Source organism: Notamacropus eugenii, chromosome 1 (genome assembly GCF_028372415.1).
Source record: "Notamacropus eugenii isolate mMacEug1 chromosome 1, mMacEug1.pri_v2, whole genome shotgun sequence".
In the NCBI taxonomy this organism is placed as follows: Eukaryota; Metazoa; Chordata; class Mammalia; order Diprotodontia; family Macropodidae; genus Notamacropus; species Notamacropus eugenii.
Window position 1 is genome coordinate 241605387 of NC_092872.1, and position 24970 is coordinate 241630356.

The 24970-nt window shown below is 45.4% G+C and overlaps 1 protein-coding gene and 1 pseudogene across 8 annotated transcripts in view; one reads left to right on the forward strand and one right to left on the reverse strand.

The window, feature by feature from the left end:
- LOC140517257 (uncharacterized) overlaps window positions 1-3898 on the forward strand; it is a 42341-nt gene extending 38443 nt beyond the window's left edge. For all 8 annotated transcript variants that reach the window (XM_072628361.1, XM_072628364.1, XM_072628359.1 and 5 more), the window contains 2 exons: window positions 496-612; window positions 2499-3898. In XM_072628361.1, the coding sequence (XP_072484462.1) occupies window positions 496-612; window positions 2499-2815 (434 nt within the window). In that variant the 3' untranslated portion in view covers window positions 2816-3898. The remainder of the gene's footprint in view (window positions 1-495; window positions 613-2498) is intronic.
- Window positions 3899-7913: 4015 nt separating this feature from the next.
- LOC140517259 (synaptotagmin-7-like) lies at window positions 7914-22836 on the reverse strand (annotated as a pseudogene).
- Between the last annotated feature and the right edge of the window lie 2134 nt (window positions 22837-24970).

Here is a 24970-nt window from a genome sequence, read left to right on the forward strand (position 1 = left end):
GGCTTTCCGGCTCTAGCTGGCCTTACCTGTAAGGCTTCATTCTGAAGTAGCCTCCCCGAGGACCTAATATAGAAACTGAAATGCCCCCATTAGAGCTTAACCCTTCTCAGTTCAGCATTGGCCTTCTAGGCTCCCAAGGATGGAGAACAGACTTAACCCCTCCCAGCCTACGAAGAGAAGAAGGAGGAAATCAGACACACTTGCCTCCCTGGCTGCAGTGAACTGAAAGACAGCCAGCCCAGAAAGGGGAATAAGAAATCAGAGACCAAGTTGCCTACACTTCCAAGGATTACCAGTACATTTTGAGTAGTCCTACAATGGGGCTGACATAAATGATGTCTCCTATCCCCAAGTCCCACCCTGGCCAGAAATCCTGGCTCCTTATAGAGCATCCCTTTGGGTAAAGAATTCAGAGCTGTTCTTAGGGATGCCCTTATCATCCAAACCACTCACTGCAGTCTCCCCATTCAGCCCTATCTTTCTTTTACAATTCAGTTGCAGGATCTGTTTGGGGAGAGGCGGAAAAGGACCAGCAAGGCAGAGCAGCCCCTCAGGGAGTGGCCAGAGGGAAGTTCTGGGGATCAGGGGATCAAGAAGTCACCAGTAGAGCAGGTAAGAACCAGTCCCTCTCCCCAGTATCTCCAGCTGTACCCCAAATCCAATCCTCTATGCTCTTGCCTGACCCTTGGATCTGCCCAACATCCTACTAGAAGAACGGTCTTGAGGCTATTCCCAAACACAGCTCCAAGACAGAGATGACATCATGCTTGGTAGTTTTGCTTGGTGGTTTTACTTGGGAGGGATGGGAGCTTGCTCCCAGTCATGCAGAAAAGTCAAGGTTTAATCCAGTTTGAATCAACAAGTCATTGGTTCCACATATAATGAAAAGGGACCATAGATACTATTTGATCCATCCCTGACATTTTATAGATGAGGTGATCGAGACCCAGAATAAGGAAATGACTTGCCTCAGAGTGGCAAAACCCAGGCCAGGTTCTCCAACAATTAAGAGAGGGAAGCCAGAAGAATTAAGAGTTTGGGAAAGGCTTCCTGGAGGCAGAGATGAGGAGGGAGAACATTCCAGGCATGGAAAATGCCCAGAGCCAAGAGACAGTGTTTTATCCTTAGAACAGCTGAAAGCCAGTGTCACTAGACCAAAAGGAGTAAGGTGGAAGAAGACTAGAAATGTAGGAGGGGAGGCACATGATGAATGCCCAATACAGCATTTTGTTTTTGATCCTGGGGGCAATAGGGAACCACTGGAGTTTATTGAGTAGGGGAGTAACTTAGTCAGGTCTGCATTCAAGACTGTCACTTTGGTGGCTGCATGGAGAATGGATGCAGGCAGACCCCACCTACAGCTATTGCAATAGTCTAAGTGTGAAGTGATGAGAGTCTGCACTAGAGTGAGGGGCAGCTTCAGAAGAGAAAAGGGGGCACAAACTTTGGCAACAGATTAGATATGGGGGGATGAGAAATAGAGCTCCTCCCTGGGACTGTCAGAAGCTGCATCGCCCCCACTCTGGACTGGACAGATTTGCAAAGAGGCAGCTCCCCCTTCTGGGGGCCACCCTGCTCCTATCCTTGGAGGGCCCCCTCTTTTTGGTAGCTTGTGGTAGGGTACTGATTCCCAAACCCCTGCTTCTCTCCTGGGCTGATTATGCTGGGAAGGTACCCACTCTCTGGGCAGAAAGTGTTCCAGTTATTAACAGAGAAGAGGGAGTCCCTAACTAAAATACCTCTGAGGTTCCACCCAACTTCAAGATTCCAAGATTCAGGGAGGCAGGAAAGGATGATACTTAGGAGGGCCTCCTCAATATCCTAAGAGAGATGGGAAGAGGGCCTGAAGGGGGACCCCCAGCCAGACTGATCAGTGAGGATATAGGCAAGAAGTTTAGCCCTCAGCTCAGGAAGTCCAGGGGAAGCTAAGATTTTTTGTGTGTGTATGCCTCTTTATCTATGCCACAGTTTTTCCTTCTGCTCCCCTAAGCCTTCAGGACTCTGTTCTCTGTCTCCCTCTCCCATCAGCACAGGGCCCAGGAAAGCCTCTGGGATCCTTCACCAACCCTGTGCAGGGGAAGGGATTCTCAACCTTTTTATGTTATGGACCCTTCGGGCAAGTCTGATGATCTTTGCCTTTGGTTAAGCCTGTGGATCCCTTCTCAGAATTGGGGTGTCAAATGCATTAAATAAAATACATAGGACTACAGAGGAAACCAATTATACCAAAATAGTTATAAAAAACGTTTACTTTAAGTTCACGGACCTTGGGTTAAGAACCCTTCCGCCAGATATTTCTCAATCTCTGGGTTCCCTCCCCTAGAGGGATGCACTTTCTAAGCCTCAGCTCTCTCCTTGGGATGAAGCAATCTCAGGCCTCCACCAGCATAAAGGAGGATTGGAGAGGAGTCAATGGGGAGGAATCTTCCCCAAGTTTCCTAGAATCATGCCAAGACTAGGCCTGCTCAGTGACATTCCTCCTCCCATTCTCCCTGCAGCTAAACTGAGGTTCCACTGGCAAACCCAGGAGTTCTACAGCCTTCCTCAGCTGCAGGAGGTGTTGCAGAAAGGGTTCAGTCACATTCTTTCCTGGCCTCAAGACAGACCAGACTTGGAAGGATCTTACTGGAATAGTCTGGAGTGGAATTGGCAGGTACTGGCCATGGACTTGCTCAGGAATCTGGTTTCACTTCAATTTGCCAGGGCTCCAGATCTTCCTCAGAAATGGTCCAAGGGCCCTTTGTCTCCAGCCCCAGGACTTTCTCCTTTACTAATCCCTATGAAAATAATAATACCTGCTTGCATATTGTCTTAATAGTTACCAAGCACTTTCTTCACTTCAACTTGGTAGGGGAGATGATATCCCCATCTTACAGATAAGGAAACTGAGACAGAGGGTAAATGACATCAAAAGTGACACAGCTAGTAAGTGTCTGAGGCAGGATTGGAACTCAGATCATCTGACCCCATCCAGAGTTCTTTTCCCGATTACATGCTGCCTTCTAAAATCATCTAATCTCTCATCCCTGACTCAAGGATCATAGAAAATAAATTAAGAGCCAGAAGGGAGGGACCTCTGCTAGATGCATCTCCTCATTTTGCAGCTGAGAAGTCAGAGACTGGTCCAAGGTCTCACAGGTGGCAAGCAGAAGAGGCAGGATTAGAACCCTGGTCTTCTAAGTCAACTTTCCATTACAAGTAACTGACCAGTGAATCAACAAGCAATTATTTAATATGTGCCAGGCTTTGTTCTAGGTGCTAGTGAAATCGAGAAGTTTCCATTCTAGAGGGGAAGATAACAGGAACACATCCAGGAGCATCTTCTCCATTCCTGAGCTTGCTTGCCTCCCTCGGGTCTGGGACTCACACACACTTGGTCTCTTCTGCTGCTGTGACCAGCTGGTCATTTCTGGCAGCAGCCCCTCTTTCCCTTCTGCCATCCTAGCCATCCTGGATTTCACAAAGGACAAGAGATGATCAATTCAGGAGAATGTTTCAGGGACAGGTAATTGGGAAGACTCCCCTGAACTGATCAACATGAAGGAAGTCTTGTCCTTAGTAGCCACAATGATTGCAATAGAGAGCACCCCCAAAATGAAACAACAGAATGCTGGTAATTGTGAGCAAAGCAGTCCCTGGAGAAAAAGAAAAGCTAAGAAAATGCACTTCCCCACATCCTGTGCAGAAGAGGGGGACTCTGGGTATGGGGCACTGCAGGTATGGTGACACTCAGGTGAGATGTTGCTTAATTTCCTGAAAGACTTTTAAAAATATTATATTTGGGGGAGAGTTACAAATAGATCTTTGGATGGGGGTGGGAAAGGGATTTATTTGGAAATGAAGGTGATGGAAAAACAAAAGATATCAATTAAAAAGTATTTAAAGTATCAAAGAAAAACATAGTCCAACCAGGTGGTTTTCATTCTTTGAATGTCTCCTGTATCCCTAAAATTCCCCCAAGACTTATGCCACAGTTGGAGTGATTCTCTTCCCAGGCATAAGCCCATACCATCCTGTTCAGTTCCTTTGGGCCCCTAAAGAAGTGCAGGTTCTCATCCTACCCCTTGCCCCACTCCCACCATCCCATGATCAGTTGATGCTGGTAAGGACCCAGGATAAGTTTGTGAAGAAGGATGCCATTGCTGTCCTCTGGAAGAGGGACTAGCCTTTTCTGCTTGACCTCTGAGGGCAGAACTAGAAACAAGTGAAAATTGCAGAAGCAAGTTCAAGCTTGATGTCAGAAAAAAATTAAAACCTTAATAGAGAAATTCCAAAGTAGAAAGGGCCCTGTGCTGGGCAGTGAGGGTCCTCTTAATAAAGGGTTTTCAAACAAAGATTGAATGGCCCACTGGTCAGGGATTTTTGTTGTTCAGTCGCTCACGCATGTCTGACTCTATGTGACCCCACAGACTGTAGCGTACCCAGCCCTTCTATCCTAACTTCTCCAAAGTCTGTCCAAGCTCATGTTTGTTGCTGCTGTGGCACTATCTTTCCACCTCATCCTCTGCCTTCTTCTCCTTTTGGCTTCATTCTTTCCCAACATCATGGTCTTTTCCAAAGAGTCATCTTTTCATTATGTGGCCAAAGTATTTAAGCTTTGGCCTCAGTATTTGATCTTCCAGTGAATAATCTGAATTAATTTCTCTAAGTATTGATTGATTTGATCTCTTTGCTTTCCAAGGGACTCTCAAAAGTCTTTTCCAGCATCACAATTCAAAAGCATCTGGGAGGTGCCTTGACTGGAATTGGGGAGAGAATGTTGACATTGGAGTCTTGGGATCTGGGTTGAAATCTGAACTCTGTACTTCCTGGAGTGACTTTGGCCAAGTCACTCTCCTGGGCATCAGTTTCCTCATCTGAACTAAATGACCTTTAAAGTCTGAGAGTTTATATTTTTTTCTTTAAATCCAATTAGATTTTATCTTCAGGTTTGAATTCTCTCCCTCTTCCCCCACTGAGAAAACAAGAAAAACAAAACCTCAGCTACAAATGTGTAGTCAAGAGAAACAAATCCCTTCATTGGTCATGTCTTAAAAAATATGCCTCAACCTGATCTCTGAGTTCACCCCCTCCCTGTCTGGAGGTAGGTAGATATTTCATCATAAGTCCTCTGGAATTGTGGTTGGTCATTGTTTTGGTCAGCATTCCTAAGTCTTTCAAAGTTGTTTTTACAATACCGTTGTTACTATTTAAATTCCTCTCTTGGTTCAGCTCACTTCATTCTGAATCAGTGAGCTCATACAGATTTCCCCAGGTTTCAGTGAAACCATCCCCTTCATCATTTCTTAAAGCACAATAGTTTTTCATTTCATTTATATACAATAACTGGCTTAGACATTTCCTAGTGGATGGGTACTCTTCCAATTTCCAATTCTTTGCCACCATAAAAAGAGCTGCTATTAATATTTTGATACATTTATGTGTCTTTCCTCTTTCTTTGATCTCTTTGGGATATAGATCTAGTAGTAGCAATATCTATGACTCAAAGGGGACACAGAGTTTAATAGTTTTGGGAGTATAGTTCCAGATTGCCTTCCAGAATGGCTGGACCAGTTCATAGCTCCACCAAGAGTGTATTAATGTACGTTTTTCCCATGTTTCTCCCAGCATTTGTTATTTTCTAATTTTTTTGTCAGTTTTAACTTTGCCATTTTGGTGAGTATGAGGGGAACCTGAGAGCTTTGTGGTCTTCTAAGCAGCCCTGTGATCTTATAAGCAGGCTTTATTAAATGAGGATTTGGGCAGAAGTCTCTAAAAGAGTGTTCTATGACTGGAAGAGAAAGGAAGCCAATCATGTATCAAGCTAGAGTCAACTGATGATCCATTCAAAGAAAGGGAAAGACTCAGAGGAAAGACTCTGAGACCTAGGCAAATCTTCTAGGGAAGATTTACCAAAAGACAAGAATTAGGTGACTTTTCCAGGGGTCTTTCTAGCTCTAGGCCCAGTGCTTTCTACCTGGCTGCCCCCAGAAATAGTTATAGGTCATAAGGACAACTGTGTGATGCAGTTTGGGGTGGGAAGAAGACTTCCAATTTGGATCTCCAAATAGAGTAATGTGACCCCCCTCAAATATACCCTCATCATCAGGTTTGAAAGGTGCCAGAGCCCCATTGACCTGCTGCCTTGGGGAAAGAGTTTAGAGTATAGACAGAAGCGATGAGAGGTGGTACCCAGGCCTCAGGGGTGAGAGTGAGGAGAGAAACTCTTTGGCTGGGGTGAGATGGAACAAGTTCTATGCAGAAAAGTCATGCCTTCAGGATTTGTCTAGGCTGTCCTCATCAAGGTACAGTTCCAATACATGGAAATCTATTTGTCTACCTTCTTATATGCTTTCTCCTTGACGTTCTTTCTTCTACCTCCATTCCAATACCCCAGTAATAATAGTAACAATTGTTAGCATTTATACAGCACTTTTCATTTTATTGTCACAACCACCCTGGAAAGAGAGTACTATAATTATTCCCATTTTTACATACAGGAAAGCTGAGACAGACAGAGATTAAGTGACTTGTCCAAGGTCCCACAGCATTGAAGCAGTGCCTGAATTTAGCTTTGAACTTAGGTCTTTGTGACTTCAGGTCTAGCACTACACCCATTGTACCACCTGGCTGCCCAAGATTTCTTTAGAAACCAGCATCCCCTCCCTCAGTCCTGCTAGCTCTTCTGGCTACCTCCCACTCCCTTGAGGAAGTGAGAAGGCTTGAAAGAAATCTGGTCCCTGGAATCACAGTGTATCAGAGCCTACTCACAACATCAGCCTGTAAAATTCCCAAGTGGACCTCAAACCAGATTAAAATGTAATTGAGAACTATTTAACAAAATAAATTTTTAAATGGTACAACATAGATAGTGTTAATTTGTGTTTGTCTAAGTCAATCTGCATCCTGGCAAGGATCCATTTCTACCTGAAATAGACACTAGCCCATGCTAGACAAGAGTTCACTCAGTCTTTTTCTGCAAACCTTCAGTGGTAGAAAAGTCATTTCCCCTGGAGGTGGCCCATTCCACTTTTGGACTGCTCTGGTGTTTAGGAAGTTTTCCTAGAGAAGGAGCCTAAATCTTCCAGTTTGTAAATTCTATCCATGACATCTAATGATAGCCTTTGGGTCACAGAGAGAAGCTAGTCAGTCCCTCTTCCACTCGTCCAAGTACTGGCCTTGAGAACCAGAAGATTGAGGATTGGCTAAAGAAAAGATGTGGACTGTTTAGCCTGGAACAGTGAAGATCAAAGGTACCAAGATAATGTCTGGATGGAGTATGGGAGTTAATAGGGATTGACTAATTATTCACATTTGAAGGTTTTTGAAGTGGTTTTAGATTTACAGTTCTTTAGTCAGTCAACAAGCATTTATGGATCACTTATTATGTGTCAGGCAGTATACTCAATGCTGGGGATACAAAGAAAGGCAAAAGCATGGTCCCTGACCCCAAGAAGCAAAAAGTCCAACACAGAGACAATGCCTTAACTAGGTACATACAAAAAGTAGATGTAAATTAGTGGGAAGGAGGAAGAGACGGCAGAAGCAGGGGGACCAGAAAGGCCTCTTGCAGAAGGTGTGACTTAGAAAGGTTTTAAGTTCTATCTAATTGGTTACAAAGTGTTTTCCCCACAATCATACTGTGAGGCCTGTAAAGCAGACAAAACTCCCAGCTCCTTGGCCCTCTGGTTCAGAGAGTTGATTATGTCCAACCAATGCATCATGATTTATGAGGACCTTACATGTACCTAGCACATTTTCCTGTTGGATCCTCAGCTCCATTGAGATAGGTGGGGCAGGGCAGATCATCCATTATACAGATGAAACAACTGAGGCACCAATTAGTGGCTCAGAAGAGGGCTGCCTAAGCACCTCTGTCCTTTATCCCTTGAAACTTCTGGCCAGCCCCTCCTGCTTGGGGGCCTTCTTCAGCATCAACTGTTTCTTATCCCAGATCCAAAGGCTGCTGACCTGGGGAGGGTCTGGCTTGCCTGGGCAGAGGGGGTGCCACTGGCTAGATTCCTGGAGGCTCTGTTGGCACATGTCCCAGCAATGTGCACGCCCAGTGGGTGGAGCTTCTGGACCAATTCAGACCCAGCCCAGGGTGAGAGTTCGGGTCAACAGGTGGCTCTAGAGATGAGTACAGGAGGTAGGGTTAGGGAGAACTCCCTTTGCATAACGAGTCCCTTAAGCTACCTTGTTTTTGCACCTGGGGAGAGATATTGGGAGAGGGAGAGATGTGCAGGGAGCCATGATGACATTTCACAGGTATCTAGCACAAGTGTCTACCTACATTCCAGAGGAGTTTCCCATCATTCCCAGCAGTTTGCCAGAGTATCTTCCCAGGGGATCTGTACCCATCCCAGGCAGAAAGGATGACAATTATCATCTCCCATTTACAGGTGAGGACATTAACTCCCCAAGAGGGGAATCAATCTGCTCAAGATCCCATGGCTAGATGTTAGATTTGGTGTCAGAAGATACCAGATGTGGGATTCGGCTCGCTAGCCCACACATACCCTCTCTCTGAAATAAGAGTTCTTCACCTTTTTTGTGTCATGGTCCCCTTTGCTTGTTTAGGGACAATTCAGAATAATATTTTAAGTGCCTAAAATAAAATACTTAGAATGACAATGAAAACCAGTGCTATGGAATCTAAGTATAAACCCCTTCCTGGAGAGAACTTAGATCCCTAAGGAATAATAACTGGGCAGCAGGAGAACCTGTCTTCAGGAAGGACCACAAGCCCCAGATGGTTTAGGTCATGAGATATCTGGACTCTGAAGCTGGAGCAGCCTCTCCTAATGTTCCCCAGACCCCCTCTCCTATCCTTACCTGCATTATAGTGAACTGCAGGAAGAGGCTCGGCTCATGCAGGTCTCCAGCAGGGAGACTGAAGAGGAAGGGAGCATTCCACACTGGGCTGCGTCCCACCACAGCCCGAGTCTCTCGGGAATCCAGCAGCTGGCCAGCCTGGTACAGGCCGATCACCACAGAGTGCTCTGAGGAGAAGCATGGAGAACAGAGATGAGGCAGCAAAGGTGGAAAGGGGAGGGTGCTGGGGACATGGATGGTTCTGCAACCTGGGACAAACTGAGGTTTTTCTCTGAGCTGCCAAGGCATTAACAGAAGCTAGAAAATCATAGCATCTTCGAGGTAAAAAGTGCTAAAGAAGTCACCAAATCCAACCTCTCTTCCAACAAAGGAATGCCCTTGACAAGTGATTCATCAGCTTTCATTTGAATGCCTTCAGTGACAGAGGGCTCCCTCCCTCCCAGGATAAACCACTCCACCACTGAACCAGTCTATGTTAGAAAGTTCTCATTCTGCACCAAAATTAACCTCCTTATTAATTTCACTCATTAGTCCTAGTCCTCTCAGGACCAACAGAGCAAATCTTCTCTCATCTACACAGTACTTTGGGGGGCTCTCAAGTGAAGGACCCCACTCAGCAATCTTAGGTACATCCCCTTTAAGTAACTCTGGTATTCAGAATCCAGGACAGAACCCCCTAAATATGAGTTGCTAACCCTGGGAAAGGGGACATTTGAGGGGGTACTTCTCATAGCAATCTTAGCAGTTTTGGAGTGAAAGGTTGTCTTTTTATTTATTTTATCTTTGAACCAGGATCCTTTTAGTAGCTTCATAAAGCCCATGTCTTAGAAGGATTCTGAGGATCATCTGGCAGGATAAGGTACCAGACACTGAAGTCCTTGCTTGAGCTGAACTGCCAAGTATTCAAACTATGCTTCAGAGAGCGCAACTCCAATGGGCTGACCACGTTGTTTGAATGCCAAATGTACGCTTGCCAAAAAGACTATTTTATGGAGAACTTGCATGGGGCAAGCGATCACATGGTGGCCAGAAGAAATGATACAAGGACACTCTCAAGGTGTCTCTCAAGAACTTTGGATTTGACTGTGCAATATGGGAGACACTGGCTCAGGACTGCTGAGCATGGTGTGCCCACCTAAGAAAAGGTGCTATGCTCTTTGAGCAAAGCAAAATTGAGACAGCACAAAATAAACACAGAACGCACAAATTTGGGATATCCACCCCAAATATTCAAACAGACTATCTGTGCCCAACCTGTGGTAGAGCATTCCAAGCTTGTATTGGTCTGATCAGCCATAGTTGGACACACTGAAACTTCACTTTACAATGGTGCTGTCATTTTCTTCCTCTTCGGAAACGAAGGACAACAACCAAAGCCCATGGACCCCTTCTCAGAACCATGTTCTGAAGTCATTGAAGGAAATCCTAAATTTCAGTTAGAGGTCAATGAAAATTGTCATTTTTTCACCACTTCATGGACCCCGTGAAATCTGACCATGGACCTTCAAGAACCCCTGACCTAGTCCAACCTCCTTATTTTTTCAGATAAAGAAACTGAGGTTCAAAGAAAAGAAGGGATTGATTTGCTTATGGTCCTACAGCAAGCTAGTGGTAGTACAGGAATCCAAATCAAATTAGATATTTATGAAGCAGTTAGCATGGTGCCTGGCATATAGTAGGTTCTTCATCATTCATCATCATCATCATCAATCCTGTGGCCTTTCCACAGCACCATTGATAGGGGTCTGGATGGCAGAGAGATGAAAGAGATGAAGAAAGCCCCCTAAAGAGTTTGGAGACCTGTGAGGAAGGAGGGCCATTCTCCAGGAAGAAAAGACTGCTTGGTCTGGATAGAACTCTTGGTCTCCTATCCTGGTTTCACTGTAGTTGTGTGACTTTGCACAAGTCACTTCTCTGGGCCTCAGTTAACTCTTCTAAGGGTTTAAACCAGGTGGTTTCTAAGGATACTTTCAGCTCAGTCATTCTAGGAACCATCCACTGGTAAAGAGTGTCTGGTATACAGTAGGTGCTTAATCATGATCTGTTGGACTGAACAAATGGTCACTAGCTGTATTAGTAGAGCTAGCTTGTCCCTCTTCAAACCCTTGAGATCATTAGGAGGGATTTGAAGAGTTAGATTTGGGCCAGAGCAAGGGTTGAGGTTAATTAATCCATAGCCCCTTCTTTGCCACCCTTGACCCTGGGTCTTCCCTGCCTTCCCATTCCCAGTTTCTTCATACCCCGCTGTCCTGGTAGTCGGTCCAGGCTGCGCAAGTTTTCTGCCTTGTGGACCAGCACCTTGATGCGATGGGCAGAAGCCTGATACTGAAGAAGGAGGAAGAGCTGGCCCTGGGACCCAATCCAGGCAGGTTCAAGACCTGGAGCCAGCAAGTCGCTGGGAGTTATGGCTCTGCAAGAGGCAGAAAAGTTTCTATTCATATTGTGAGGGTGCCCCCATTGACTATAGACCATCCCACCTAAGCCCAGCCTTCTCTCTGCTTTAAGCAATCTCACTACCAGTCTCAAACTTTGCAGTCCTACTCCTAGATCCTATGACTGTACTCCCTCAACTCCTTGGCCCTGCCTCTCTCTCCACAGTCCCTTCTTATAGTGCCTGCCCCTCATTCCATAGCCTGGTGGCCATGCCACCAAAGCCCTTAACTCCCCCCCCTTATCTCCCAGAGTCACACCCCCATATCCCAGGACCCTGCCTCCTTTGGAAATAGGGTGCTGGAAATCTCTCCAGTGGGAAGAGTTGTGAAGAAGCTGTGAACCACCTAGGCAGTAGGAGGACGCAATGTCCATGGAGTCATACCTATGGTGGAGGATTTGGAGGTGCTTACTGGACAGGGTGAGTGAAGGTGAATGCAGAGGGTGAGCAAATGTGACCACAGGTGAGTCATTTATGAGGTGGTCAGTGGAGTGTAGCTCTGGGCTGACTCTGAGAATGTGCCCAATGTGCCTTTTCTAGGACTTGGCTGCCCGAAGTAGGAGTGGAATTACTACTGAGGCTTAGGATGGGATGGTGAGTACCAAAGAGGGTGATTGATTCCCTTTATGGGAGGAGCCCTAATCACCAGATATGGGAAGTGAGTCCCAGGGCTGTAGGTAAATACTAAATATGGGGTAGAGATCAGAAATGAGTGTATCAGTGATGAAGTGGGAACTAAGTACCAGTAGTAGAGGAAGGGAAGCAAATTTGAATGCCAGGGATGGAGGGACAAGTAGCAGAGATAGGAGTTGAGAGCTAGAGATATTGAAGGTGAATATTAGGAATGGAGGTGAGTACCAGGATAGAGGTGAAATCCAGTTATGACAGCTGAGTCTCATAATTCACGGTATCAGTGATGGGTGGGGATGGAGTGCCACCACTGTAGGATGGAGGCATCTCTGAATGCCAGATTAAGGAGATGAATTCTAGGGATGTAAGAGGGATAACAGGGTTACTGGGAGGTGATCTCCAAGGATGGGGGGGATTCCTAGGAATGGAGGATGACTCCAAAATAGCCCTAAGGGTCCAGAGGCTCATTATTCTTCCTCCCTCTCCCCCACCCCCGGCCTAGTAGGCTCTACTACTCAGAAATAACAGAGGTTCTGCTCTCAGAAGTTATTGATTCGCATGGCTCCCTGACCTTTTGCAGTTTGCTCTTGGTGGTGGACAGCTCTCGGGTGTAGTTGACCAGGTAGCCAGAGAAAGAATCTGAGGCCACCTGAGCACAGGGAAAGAATACTTCACCCACAAAGTTGTTTCTGAGTCTGGGGAAGTCCCAGCTGTAGAGAGCCATCCGCAGAACCTGTGCCCCCACAAGCTGGGATGTGCAGCCTTGGAAGCAGAACCTCTCATGAAATTCCATAGTAGGGCCGGAAGGCTGCAGGGCTGTTTTTCAGTGCCCAGTCCTGGTAGGGACCAGGTGCAGTTTGACATAGAATCCTCTGCCAGGCAGGAGACCCTGGGGCAGCTCCGATGCCCGGATGTTTGTCACGATCAGTTCTTCCTCCACTGGTGAATAGCCCAGGGAGAAGCTGAGATGAGGCTGCAGGCGACCAGGGGGTGCTGTGGGAGGCCAAGGGAGAGCTGAGCCACCCCAGGGAGCTGGATCTAGCGATGGACCTTTGCCGCTTCTTCTTTAATATAGATGGGAAATTAGGAGGTTGTGGAGAGGGAGAGACCTGGGAGGGGGGCTCCCAGGCCTGGAGGGCCTGGTATTGAGGCTGGACAGACTCAGCCAGGGGTTCTCTAGGGGTCACAGCTTTCAGGGCCAGAACCACAGCTGGGGTGGGCAGCTTGGACCGCAGTTGTCTCCAGCGCCAACAGAAGGCACAGCCCAGGAGGAGGCTGGAGAAGAGGACAGTGCAGCCAACTCCCAGGAAGATCTGTGGAGACACTGAGAAGAGACTGGAATCAGGGGTGTGGGGAGAGGGGTGTCACCTCCCTCAATTCTAAGCCCAGGGGGATGGGCAGGAATCTGCTTCTTCTGTCTCTCTCAGCACCTACCACCCTGCCCTTCTCTCTCTCTCTCCCTCCCTGCCTCTCTCTCTCTCTGTATCTATCTCTGTCTTCCTTTCTGTCTATGTATGTCTGTCCTATCTCTGTGTCTCTTTCTCTGTTTCTGTTTTTCCATCTCTGTGTTTCTGTTGTTCTGTCTCTCTTCTCTCTCTGTCTCTGTCTGTCTTCTAATGCCAAGCTATCTCCCCAAACCCCCATCCTTTAGGTCCCTCCTCTAATATCACTTCCTGGAATGATAATAACAGTAAGAGCAGTTTCAGGTTTGCAAAGTATTTCACATATATTATATCAGGACTGGTGATATAATATATCACAGCACAGTCCATGATTCCATGGGGGGTTGCAGCCACTCAGTCTCTGTACTTTCCCCCTCCTCCTCAGCAGGCTTGGTGGTGAGGACAAAGCTGGGTCTCTTCCTAACCCATCTTCCCTTCTAGGTCTCGGCTGTTGGGCTGCCCCCATGGAGGGGGCCTGGGAGGAGGGGGACCCATGATGAACTGAGCAGTTAGATAAACCCATTTTCATTCGTGTGAATAATGAGAACATAGAGAGTAATGAATGCCTCTTTAATGAGAGTAACATGCTTAATATGCTTCAAAGGATTCTCGCTAATGTAACTGGAGAGCCCAGGAGGGAGGGTTTATTATCTCCATTTTGTGGATGAGGAGACTGAGGAGCATGGTTGCATGTCATCAGTGACAGAGACAGAGCTACAACCTGATTCTGACGGCTCCCAGACCAGGGCTCTTTCCACTGCTCCATAGTAGCCTGCATGAGTGTTAAGTACTAGCTAGTTTCCTTCTGTCAGACTACTGGGTCTTGTTCAGCTTCCTCACTTCTACTGTTTCAGAAATATCTATCTATAGTTCTTTCCCAGGAACTAGAGAGGGACAGGGGGAGGGGAAAGGGCAAAGTAGGACTAAGCAAGATTATAGATTTAAAGCCAGAAGGGACAGTTGAGGCTGTCAAGCCCAATTCCCTCCTATTTTACAGATGAGGAAACTGAGGCTGGAAGAGGTTGAGCAGAATTTGAACTCAGGTCTTTTGACTCCATGTTCAGTGCTGTCTCTACTGCACCAACAGAAAAGGCCTCAGAAGTCAACTAGTCCAACCTGCCGCTGTCCAGGAATCCCATCCACAACTTCCCTAATCAGCAGTCATCGAGTCTCTGCTTGAAGACTCCCAGGGACAGAAAGCTCACTTCCTCCATGGGCTGCCCATTCTAGTTTGAGACAGCTCTAATTGGTAGGAGGTTCCCCCCACCTAGGGCCAAAATCTCCATCTGTACATCTTCCACCTATTACTCCTTTTTTTTGCCCTCAGGGAACACACTATGCTCTTTTCTGCCCCCACAGGCAATCTTTGCATTTAATATATAATGGTATTTCTTTTTTATCTGTACATGTGACTAATCCCTTCCCCCCCAAATCCCTCTCCATCCTCCATAGGATATAGGCTCCTCAAGGGTAAGGACCATGACCTCCCACAGTGCCTGGGACATAGTAGGCACTAAATAGATGCTTACTGAATGGAATCAAATTGGAATTTGATTCTTCCCTCCTACAGTAGCCCTTTAAGCATTTGGAGACATTCTCTGCCCCTACTAAGTTTTTCCTAGTTATGAACACCCATTCTGGTTTATAAAGAAGATGTTTTTCTTGTGTACTTTGGGAGAATTTGTCCACAAGTGGACATCATAGGATGAAGTCAGGGAGCCGGGAGAGACCTCTGATACCATCTAGTCCAATCTTCTCAATTTTTTTCCATTTATTTATTTATTTTTAGCTTTCAACATTCATTTCCACAGGATTTTGAGTTTCAAATTTTCTCCCCATCTCTCTCCTCCCCCCACCCCAAAACACCATGCATTCTAATTACCCCTTCTTTCAATCTACCCTCCTTTCTATCACACCCCTCCTTCCCTTATCCCCATCTTCTCTTTTTCCTTCACTTTTTCCCTCTCACCTTCCCCTTTTCCCCTCCATTGAAAAAGCTTTGTCTTGTCTTTTTTATGAGAGATAATTTGCCCCATTCCATTTCTTCCTTTCTCCTTCCAATATATTCCTCTCTCACCCCTTAATTTTATTTATTTAGATATTATCTCTTCCTATTCAACTCACCCTGTGCCCTCTGTCTATATGTATATAATCCCTTCAACTACCCAAATACTGGGAAAAGTCTTGAGTTATAAATATTATCTTTCCATGTAGAAATGTAAACATTTCAACTTTAGTAAGTCTCTTATGATTTTCTGTTTCCTGTTTACCTTTTCATGCTTCTCTTGATTCTTGTGTTTGAAAGTCAAATTTTCTATTCAGTTCTAATCTTTTCATTAAGAATGCTTGCAAGTCCTCTATTTTGTTGAATGACCATTTTTTCCCCTGAAATATTATACTCAGTTTTGCTGAGTAGGTGATTCTTGGTTTTAGTCCTAGCTCCTTTGACTTCTGGAATATCATATTCCACACCTTTCAATCCCTTAATGTAGACGCTGCCAGATCCTGTGTTATCCTGATTGTATTTCCACAATACTCAAATTGTTTCTTTCTGGCTGCTTGCAATATTTTCTCCTTGAGCTGGGAACTCTGGCATTTGGCTACAATATTCCTAGGAGTTTTTCTTTTTAGATCTCTTTCAGAAGGTGAGCAGTAGATTCTTTCAATATTTATTTTACCCTGTGGCTCTAGAATATCAGGGCAGTTTTCCTTGATAATTTCATGAAAGATGATGCCTAGGTTCTTTTTTATGATCATGGCTTTCAGGTAGCCCCATAATTTTTAAATTGTCTCTCCTGGATCAATTTTCCAGGTCAGTTGTTTTTCCAATGAGATATTTCACATTGTCTTCTATTTTTTTTCATTCTTTTGGTTTTGTTTTGTAATGTCTTGGTTTCTCATAAAGTCATTAGCTTCCATCTACTCTGTTCTAATTTTTAAAGAACTACTTTCTTCAGTGAGCTTTTGAACCTCCTTTACCATTTAGCTAATTCTGCTCTTTAAAGCATTCTTCTCCTCATTGGCTTTTTGGGCGTCTTTTGCCATTTGAGTTAGTCTATTTTTAAAGATGCTAATTTCTTCAGCATTTTTTGGGTCTCTTTTAGCAAGCTGTTGACTCACTTTTCATGATTTTCTTGCATCACTCTCATTTCTCCTCCCAACTTTTCCTCCACCTCTCTTACTTGATTTTCACAATCCTTTTTGAGCTCTTCCATGGCCTGAGACCACTGCACATCCACTTTGGAGATTTTGAATGCAGAAGCCCTGACTCCTAGGTCTTCCTCTGTGGGCATGCATCACTTCATCCGAAAGGATGGCAGAAAATACCTGCTCACCAAGAAAGTAACCTTCTATTGTCTTATTCTTTTTCCCTTTTTTGGACATCTTCCCAGTCAGTCACTTGACTTTTGAGTTCTTTGTCAAGGGGAGGGTATACTCCGGGGGCCTGTAAGTTTTCAGTTCCTCCAAGGTGGCACAATCAAAGGAGAGGAGTTTATTCCTCTCCTGGCCTGCACTCTGGTCTGTGCACAGGATTCCCGCTCCAAAACCTCCACCAGTTCCACCATGCCAGCACTCAGGGCAGCCACTCAGAGCTGAGATCCAGATCTACTGCTCAATCCCCCCAGGGGCTTTAGGCCAGGGCTCCAACAGTGGAAGCTGCTACTGCCTGAGGTCAGGGCTAGACTGCTGTGTTCCCTTCTCACCCAAGTGAAAGAGTTTTCCCACTGACCTCTGAAGCTGTCTTTGGTGTTTATGGGTTGAAGAATCTTGGACCCACAGCTGCTGCAGGTAGTGCCTTGAAGCTTGCTCCAGTCCTGGCCTTGCAGCGGCACAGCCCACATTGTGCTGCCCTCCACACCCTGTGCAATAGACCCTTACTGTCAGCCTTCTAGGCTGCCTTGGGCTGGAAATCTCTTTCACTCTGTTGTTTTGTGGCTTCTGCTGCTCTTCTGGTCTTGGCAGGAGAACTTGAGATTAGCAGTTCTTCATGGTCAGGGAACCAAAATGTTGAAGTTTGGGGTTCTCGGGATCCCAAAATATAAAGACAATGAGTCCTGCCAGATGAATTCAACTCAAGATTTCTTCCAGCCAAAGTAAAACAAAGTTTATTAAAGGTTCGCCATATTGGGTTGACTCTTAAGGAGCCTTGCCATTTGTGACTGACAAATTGACAAGCAAGGCAGATAGAATCTCAGCTGGACAGTCAGAGCTGGATTCAATCTGAGAGGCTTTTCAATTTTTAAAGATAATGAAAATGAGGCCCAGGGAAATAAAATAACATAGATGGTGTCACAGGTGAGATTTGGACCTGGGACCTCAGACCTGAGATCCAGCTCCCTTTCTGCTGTGTGTCTGCTTAAATAGAATGGCAGCCCCCAGTGGAAGGAATGATAGGAAGAGGAGCCCATTACCCACAGGGGGCCTCATTGCCAGAATCAGGATGGAGGTCAGGGGCTTTGTCACGGGGCACTGAGGATGGCCAACATGTAGGGAGCAAACACCCTCGCTTGACCCCATGTCTCATAGCATGACCACTTCTCCCAAAATGTCCTATGCTCCCCTAAGTCCCACCCCTTCATCCATTCAGGGTAGGCTTCCTTTTCCCTGTCCAGGATTTGGATGACAGCCAAAATTATAGCTCTCACCCCAGCAGTGATTCTCAATTTTTTTTGTTCACAGCCAAATACAATATTATCCTTTGCCATGAGGTTTTGGGGGTGTAATATGGGAAAATTGGGAGACTCAAAGCAGACATCTGTGAATGCAAACATGAGCTTCTCATGATTTGGGGCAGACATTCACTGCCCCCAGGACACGTTGAGAATCACTGGACCACAGTGATCCTTGTGGGTTCTTTCCTGCAAAGGGAGAGCAGGTAGCAGAGCCAGGCTCCCACCAAGATGATTAAGAAAAAGCTTGGTGAGGTTTACTGGCAGACAGGTGGTCTATACCTGTTGTGTGTAAATAGTCAGCTGAGAATGGGATTAGCTCAAAGAGGAATCTTAGTGGTTCTGACCAATGAAACAGGGCCCCACCTTTGGATTTTTCTACTCTTGTTAACTTCACAGTCTGGATATCATAATAATAATAATAGAAATAATAATAATGAAGAGTTATCATTTACATAGAGCTTTAAGGTTTACCAAGTGCTTTATCAAAAAATATTATCTCATTTTGTTCTCACAACAACCCTGAAGGTAGGTGCTATTATTATCCCCATTTTACAGAGGAAGAAACTGAGGCAGACAGAGGTTAAATGACTTGCCTAGGGTCACACAGCTTGTTAGTGGCTGAAGCATCATTTGAACTCAAGTCTTTCTAGCTCTGCTACCAAACTGTGTGATCCTAGTCACTTTCTATGTTCCTCAGTTTCCCCATTTGTAAAATGAGACTAGAGTCTAGTCCTATAAATAAAGTTCTATTTTTAAAATGTGAACACCATCCTTAGCTCCTACAAAAAAGAGGCTGTCAGATTTGGACTTTAGGTCAATGTTTGCCAGCTGCTGGACTACACATTTGTCATCTCTCCTAGTTCTACATATTATTATGCTCTTTGCTGTCCCTTTCCCCTTACCTAGAATACCTTTAATAGCTAACATTTATATAATGCTGACTATGTGCCAAGTGCTTTACAATTCTTTAATCCCTCACAACAATCCTGGGAGATGGGTGCTATGATTATCCCCATTTTACAGATGAGGAATCTGAGGCAAACAAGTTAAATGACTTGCCCAAGGTTACGTAGCTAGTGTCTGAGTTCAGATTCGAACTCAGACCTTTCTAACTCCAGGACTAGCACTCTATCCATTGCACTGCCTAGCCCATGCCCTCCTTCTACCAGAGCACCCAACCTTGGCTTGCCTTCCCTGGCTCCTACCCTAATTAAAGATCTCCATTCCTTAGGCCTGTTTAAGCCTCATAGATGTGATAAACTCCTTTCCAGGTGACAGGACTGCCCTTGAAGAAGAAATTAGGATGTCTGAAAGCCAGTAGCTTGTACTTTGTAAAAGAGGATAGGACAAGGGCTTTTCCAAAGGAATGCAATTTTAATTTAAAACTTCAGGCATCCAGTGGGGCAGTTCCTGCCACAGGGGTTTTTTCCCCAGCACTTCTCAAATCAAACCGTGGGGCCAGTCACCTTTTCCCCATCTAAGTCAGGTCAGTGTCATAGGATGTTGGGCTGAGCTCCAGATTTGAAGCTCACAGTCCTGGGTTCAAATTCTGCCTTTGCCACTTACTACCTGTGTGGCAAGTCATTGAGCCCTGTCCTGGAAAATGAAGAGGCTGAAAATATTTGCAGCAGTAAATATCTGGAAACAAAGCAGATGCCCACAGATTGTCAAATGGTTGCATGAAGGTGGTCTATGGACGGAATGTATTATTATTGTTTTACCCTAAGAGAGGATGAATTTGGAGAGTTCTGAGAAACTTGATATTTCTGTGAAATAATGTGGATGATGGCAATTAGAATCAAATACATAAATTATATAATATAGATGATACATAAAATATAAAGGAAAATAACACCAGAAGGCACCAGATTTATACTCTTTGCTCTGTGGGATGGCATGGCTCTGGAAGGAGGAAGGGGAGGCATACAGGGACACATTAAGGTAATTAAAATCAAAAGATATCAGGACAAATTTATTTTTAAAAAGACATGAGAATTCAGATCAATGCAATGGCCATTTTTGACTGCAGAAGACTGATGCCCCCTCCTCTTAGTAAAGAGGTGTAGAATGAGACGTGTTGTCAGCCATGGTCTGTGTTTCCATTTGTTTTGCTTATCTGCATTTCTTGGTTACAAGGGAGGCTATTATTGAGGGAGTTGGGTTGTAGCTACATTACTGCGATGTAAAAAAAGAATTGATAAAAAAAAACAATAAAAAGAGAGGGGTGGGCTAAATCAGCTCTAAGGCCCCCCCGGCTCTGGATGAGAGACTCAATGATCCCTGCCTGCCTCTACTTTCTCCAGTGTCTTGACCATCCATGCTGGATGACCAGTTGGACCACCTGGGGCAGGTAGGTCTGACTGGAGACTTCAGAAAGCTGCTCCAGGTCACAAGGCTGGAGGGGGGCTGGCCCCAGGCCCAGGGAAAATCAGGCTTGGTGGAGGTTCAGCAGCTTTCACCTGTTCAAGGCTGTTCTTGCCTCCTGCTGAGAAGGCTGAGCCAGGGATGTGAGCTGCAGTCTGGGCTAGGTGTGGGAGGTGGGGGTGGGAAGAACTGAGGCCAGAGGAGGGGGAGGCAGAGCTCTTAGCCCAAGGAGTCTGAAGGTAGAACTTGGGATAGGGAAACGAGCCTGGGCTGCAGAGGTATTTACATGTGGTTTGCGTGTGATTTGCATTTGACTTTTAGCAACTGCTGTTTAATCTTGTCTGCCACATGGAGTGGGGGGTGGGGGCGGAGTGAAGGTCACTGTGTCCGCATTCTTTTCTTCATTCCTATTCACACCCACTGCTAGCACCCCCAGTCCCTGCCACAGGAAAGGGGGAGGGGAGTGAGAGGCCCAGCTAATGGGAAGAGGGAGGGAGCACGAAGGACCCCAGAAACCTCAGAGACCCAAAATCTCAGCTCCAAGAGCTAGGGACCAGAAAAACTCAGAAAAACTGTCAGAAGGACAAAGTTTCCCATGAACATTGTAAGTATTCTTAGAGTCTTTTTTCAACATCTCTATCTCCCTCCAGGTGTTTAATAAAAGACTAAGGGCTTTTAAATGATTGTTAATAGGTGAGAAGTCAGAAGGGATAGGGCAAGTACATGTGAGGACTTGGTCTCTCAGACATAAAACACTTTTGTGAGGACTTAGAAATGAATTCCAGAAGGAAGAAAGATGAACAGGACAGTAAACAGGCTGCACCTGAAGGAGAAGAGATGGAGGGGAGGGGAAGGGTGGATGCCCTAGGAGTGGTGGCTGCATCTCCCTGAAGATGAAGGTACAAGGGAGGCAGAGAATTAGACTTTCTAGGAAGCTGCTTGCTTCTTGGAGCCTGGGCTGTAGAGGTGATGTGCCTGTACCTTCAAGGGCTGGACAGAAAGAAAGCAGAAACCCCCCAGTCATTTCAGACCTGGTCTCCTAATAGGTCCTGTTGCCTATTTTTCTGGCTTTCTGGCTATTGCATTAATATGAATGGTGATATCTTTGAAAAAAGATATTTTTACTGATATGCTTACTCTGCATAGAAAGGACTGAGAGAAGACTTGTCTCCATTCTTCAGGCTGGGAAAACTGAGGTGCAAAGGAAAGCTCTTGAGCACTTTTGTGACCCTGGGTAAATCACTTCAAAACCCCAAGCCTCAGTTTCCTCATCTCTAAAATGGGGATAATCTATGACTACTTACTTCATGGAGATGTCATGAGAAGCACATGAGAAAATGTGGGCAAAGCACTCCAAGGGACCAATCAGAACGTTGGTTACTCTCCCACCAGGCAGGGCAGCAGTGGAGAGCCTGAAAATAAAACTCAGCTCTGCTGTCTCTAAGGAGTCTTTATATCTTCTTTATACATATTTGCGTATGTAAATGTGTTTGTATGCATCAGATTTCCTCACTACTAGCAGGAACAGGAAGAGGGAGGGTAACTCAGAAAATCACTATGGAGTAGAGAAAAGATCATTGGACTTGGAGTCAGAAGGGAGCTGGTTTTGAATCTTGGCTCAAACACTTCTTAGTTTTGTACCTATGAACAATCCACGACATCTCTCTGAGCCTCTGTTTCCACTTCTGTAAAATGGAACCATTAATACTTGCACTCCCTATTTCACAAGGAAAACACCCTGTAAGCTTGAAGAGGATAGAAATACCATCTATCCACCTCTCAACAGAGCAATGATGAAATCAAGATGCTAAAATATACGCTTTCAGATGCAGCCAATAAATTAATTAGGTTTGTTTTACTGTGTGTATGACACAAGGCTGTTATTTTCTTTTTCCTTCCCCCCTATATCCCAGAGGGTTGGATGGGGTTGGAAGAAATAGGGATAGAGATACGGTAGCAAAAACGAAAATGAAAAAAGAGAGGGTTATCACAGGGTTGTGTTTTTTTTTTTTTAATGCGAAGATAAGAAAAGAAACAGATCAGTAGGACAGCTTTGAAAGCTACTGGTTGAACTGACTTAAAAAGAAAAGCAAGGGATACATAACTGAGATCTGCTTGAGAAATGCTCATTTCATTTGGTGTTTTTAAGTTCAGAATAAACATTTTTAGAATGTGAGTTATTAGTGCCCAAGGAAGTGACTTCCATGGCAGGAAAGAATGAAACCTCCCAGTATTAGAACCCCCTCCTTTGCCCCCTGAATTTGTCCACCTTTAAGAGTCTTCCTTATCTTCTTTCTGGACCCCAGTCTTCCACAGTCTCTGGGCTGCTCCGCCTACCCCAGCGCTAGGGAACAGCTGTCCACCCTGACCAGGTGCTGACACCCCCACGTCCCAGCCCCACCTCAGGATTACCTGCTTCCTGTTCATGGAGGGGACTACCAAAAGCTTGGGGTGCCCGGGAGGAGCTCCCTGATGCAGGCATGGATGCTTCTCCCAGAATGGATAGACCAAGGGCCAGTTGAGGCATCCCTGGAGCTTCCACAACCTACCCCTCCTAGCGCTTTGCCTGCCGCAGAGCTCCTGGATTTCAGGTGCCTCGGTCAGGGGGCAGAAGACTGGAGAGCAGGAGCCCCTGGCTCCAGTTTGATACCACCTCCGCGGGTGTCTTCTGAGGTTGAGCAGACAGTCGGCTGCTGCTCTGTTCCATCCTTGGTCGGGGCGGAGGCTGATTAGAGGTGGGGCCTCCCAGGAGAAAAAAGTCCCACCCCCCGTTTTTTTCTGGGGGCTAAGTTGTGCAAGGACGACTCCAATGGGCAGAACAATGGACTCAGAAAATCTGGGTTCAGATCCTAGCTCTGCCTCTTACTACCTGGGTAAACATAGGCTAGGTTTTTTTTATTCCACTAGCTCTTATTTTGCTATCAGTAAGTTTGGTTTAAGTAAAGCCCTCCTTCGGGCTCTAGCCTTCTTTACCCCAGGTTCAGATATCAGGGAGGGCTAACTGGGTAGTACAGGGCTTGCTCTGTGACTCTCCCTCACATCCTCCATCAAAAGGAGGGAGAGGGACGGTTGATTTCACTCTCCATGATCATAGATTCCTATGTTAGAACTGGGTGAGACCTTAAAGATACATCTAGTCCAGCAGCCTCATGTTACAGATGAGGAACCTGAAGCCCAGAGACAAAAGTGACTAAAACTAGAAAGGACTAGAAAAAAGGTTTTACTACTTTAGACCAGCGCTCTGTTCATTTTATCAGGCTGCATCTCCCTTAAACATGGCCTCATCTTCCTTCCTCAGCATCTATCCAAGGTATCTCTCAAGGCCAAACTCAAGTTTCCATGCCCTCCAGGAAGTCTTCTTTGGCCATCCCAGCCCTTACTGAATTTGCCTTTAATCAGAGACATGTTTCACAATTAACCCCATCATCAACTATCTATCCTATATTTTCCTTTATTTTTTCTCATGAATTTGAGTCTCGTATCCCCAACTAGACTATGACATAACCCAGAACAAGATTCAGGTCATCCTCTCCTTTCTCTCCCCTCTCTCTCCAGGACCCATCATGGGAGTTGCATAGACCACGAAAGAAGATGTGCTAGTTGAATGAAGGGATCCTCAGGGGTGCCAATGCCAAGGCTGAAGAAGGAACTAGTTAGCCCATTTCCTGAAGCAGCCCCTGAAGAAGCCAAGAATCTGGTCTTTTATTGGCAAGGCTGGTGTGGTCAGAAACTGAGTCAGACCTGAGGGCTCACAGTCCTCTATCTCTGGGCTTCAGGGTCTCAGGCTTTGTTCTCCAGACCTTTCACTAATTTTGTGCAGGTTCCCTTCAGGGAAAAAGAGAAGGTTGGATAGAAAAAACTCTCTTCCAAAGGAATCTCTGGGGCATGTTTCCATCCCTCTCTGCATGATAATGAGGCCACCTGGGCCATAAGATGCTGCAGTGTCTTCCTACAGCAGTTGGATCCCTAAGCCACCCAGAGGCAGCCATCAGAGGGGAGAGGTACCAATCCCCTTCATATTAGAGATGAGGAAATGGAGGTGTAGATAGAGCTAACTCACCTAAGCAAGTGTGACCCAGATCATTCTGACTGGAAGCCCAGTGTATTGTAGTACTTAATTATAACAATTCACACTCACATGGCATTTAGGCTTACACAACACTGAGGTAGGTAGTGCAAATACTGCTACTCCATTTTCTGGTTGAGGAAACTGAGACTCAGAAGCTAAATGAATTGTCCTGTGGTCCCACAGCTAGTAAATTTTAAAACTTTAAATTTACATTAATTTTAAATTTTATGCTTATCTTTTTATTATTTATAGTGATGTTAACAACTATATTTAATATTAATTATTCATTTAAATTTTAAAATCAAGACTGGAATCCATGTGTCTGACCCCAAATAATCATAATTGTTATAGCTTTTATATAGCACTTTAATATTTGCAAAGCACTTGACAAATATCACCTCATTTGAACCTCAAAACAGCCACGGGAGGTATTCCCCCCCCCATTTTACAGATGAGGAAACAGACACCAATAAAGGTTAAGTGACTTGCCCAGGGTCATCTGGTCATCCGGTCAGTGTCTGATGTTGGGTTCTATTTCTGCTCTTCC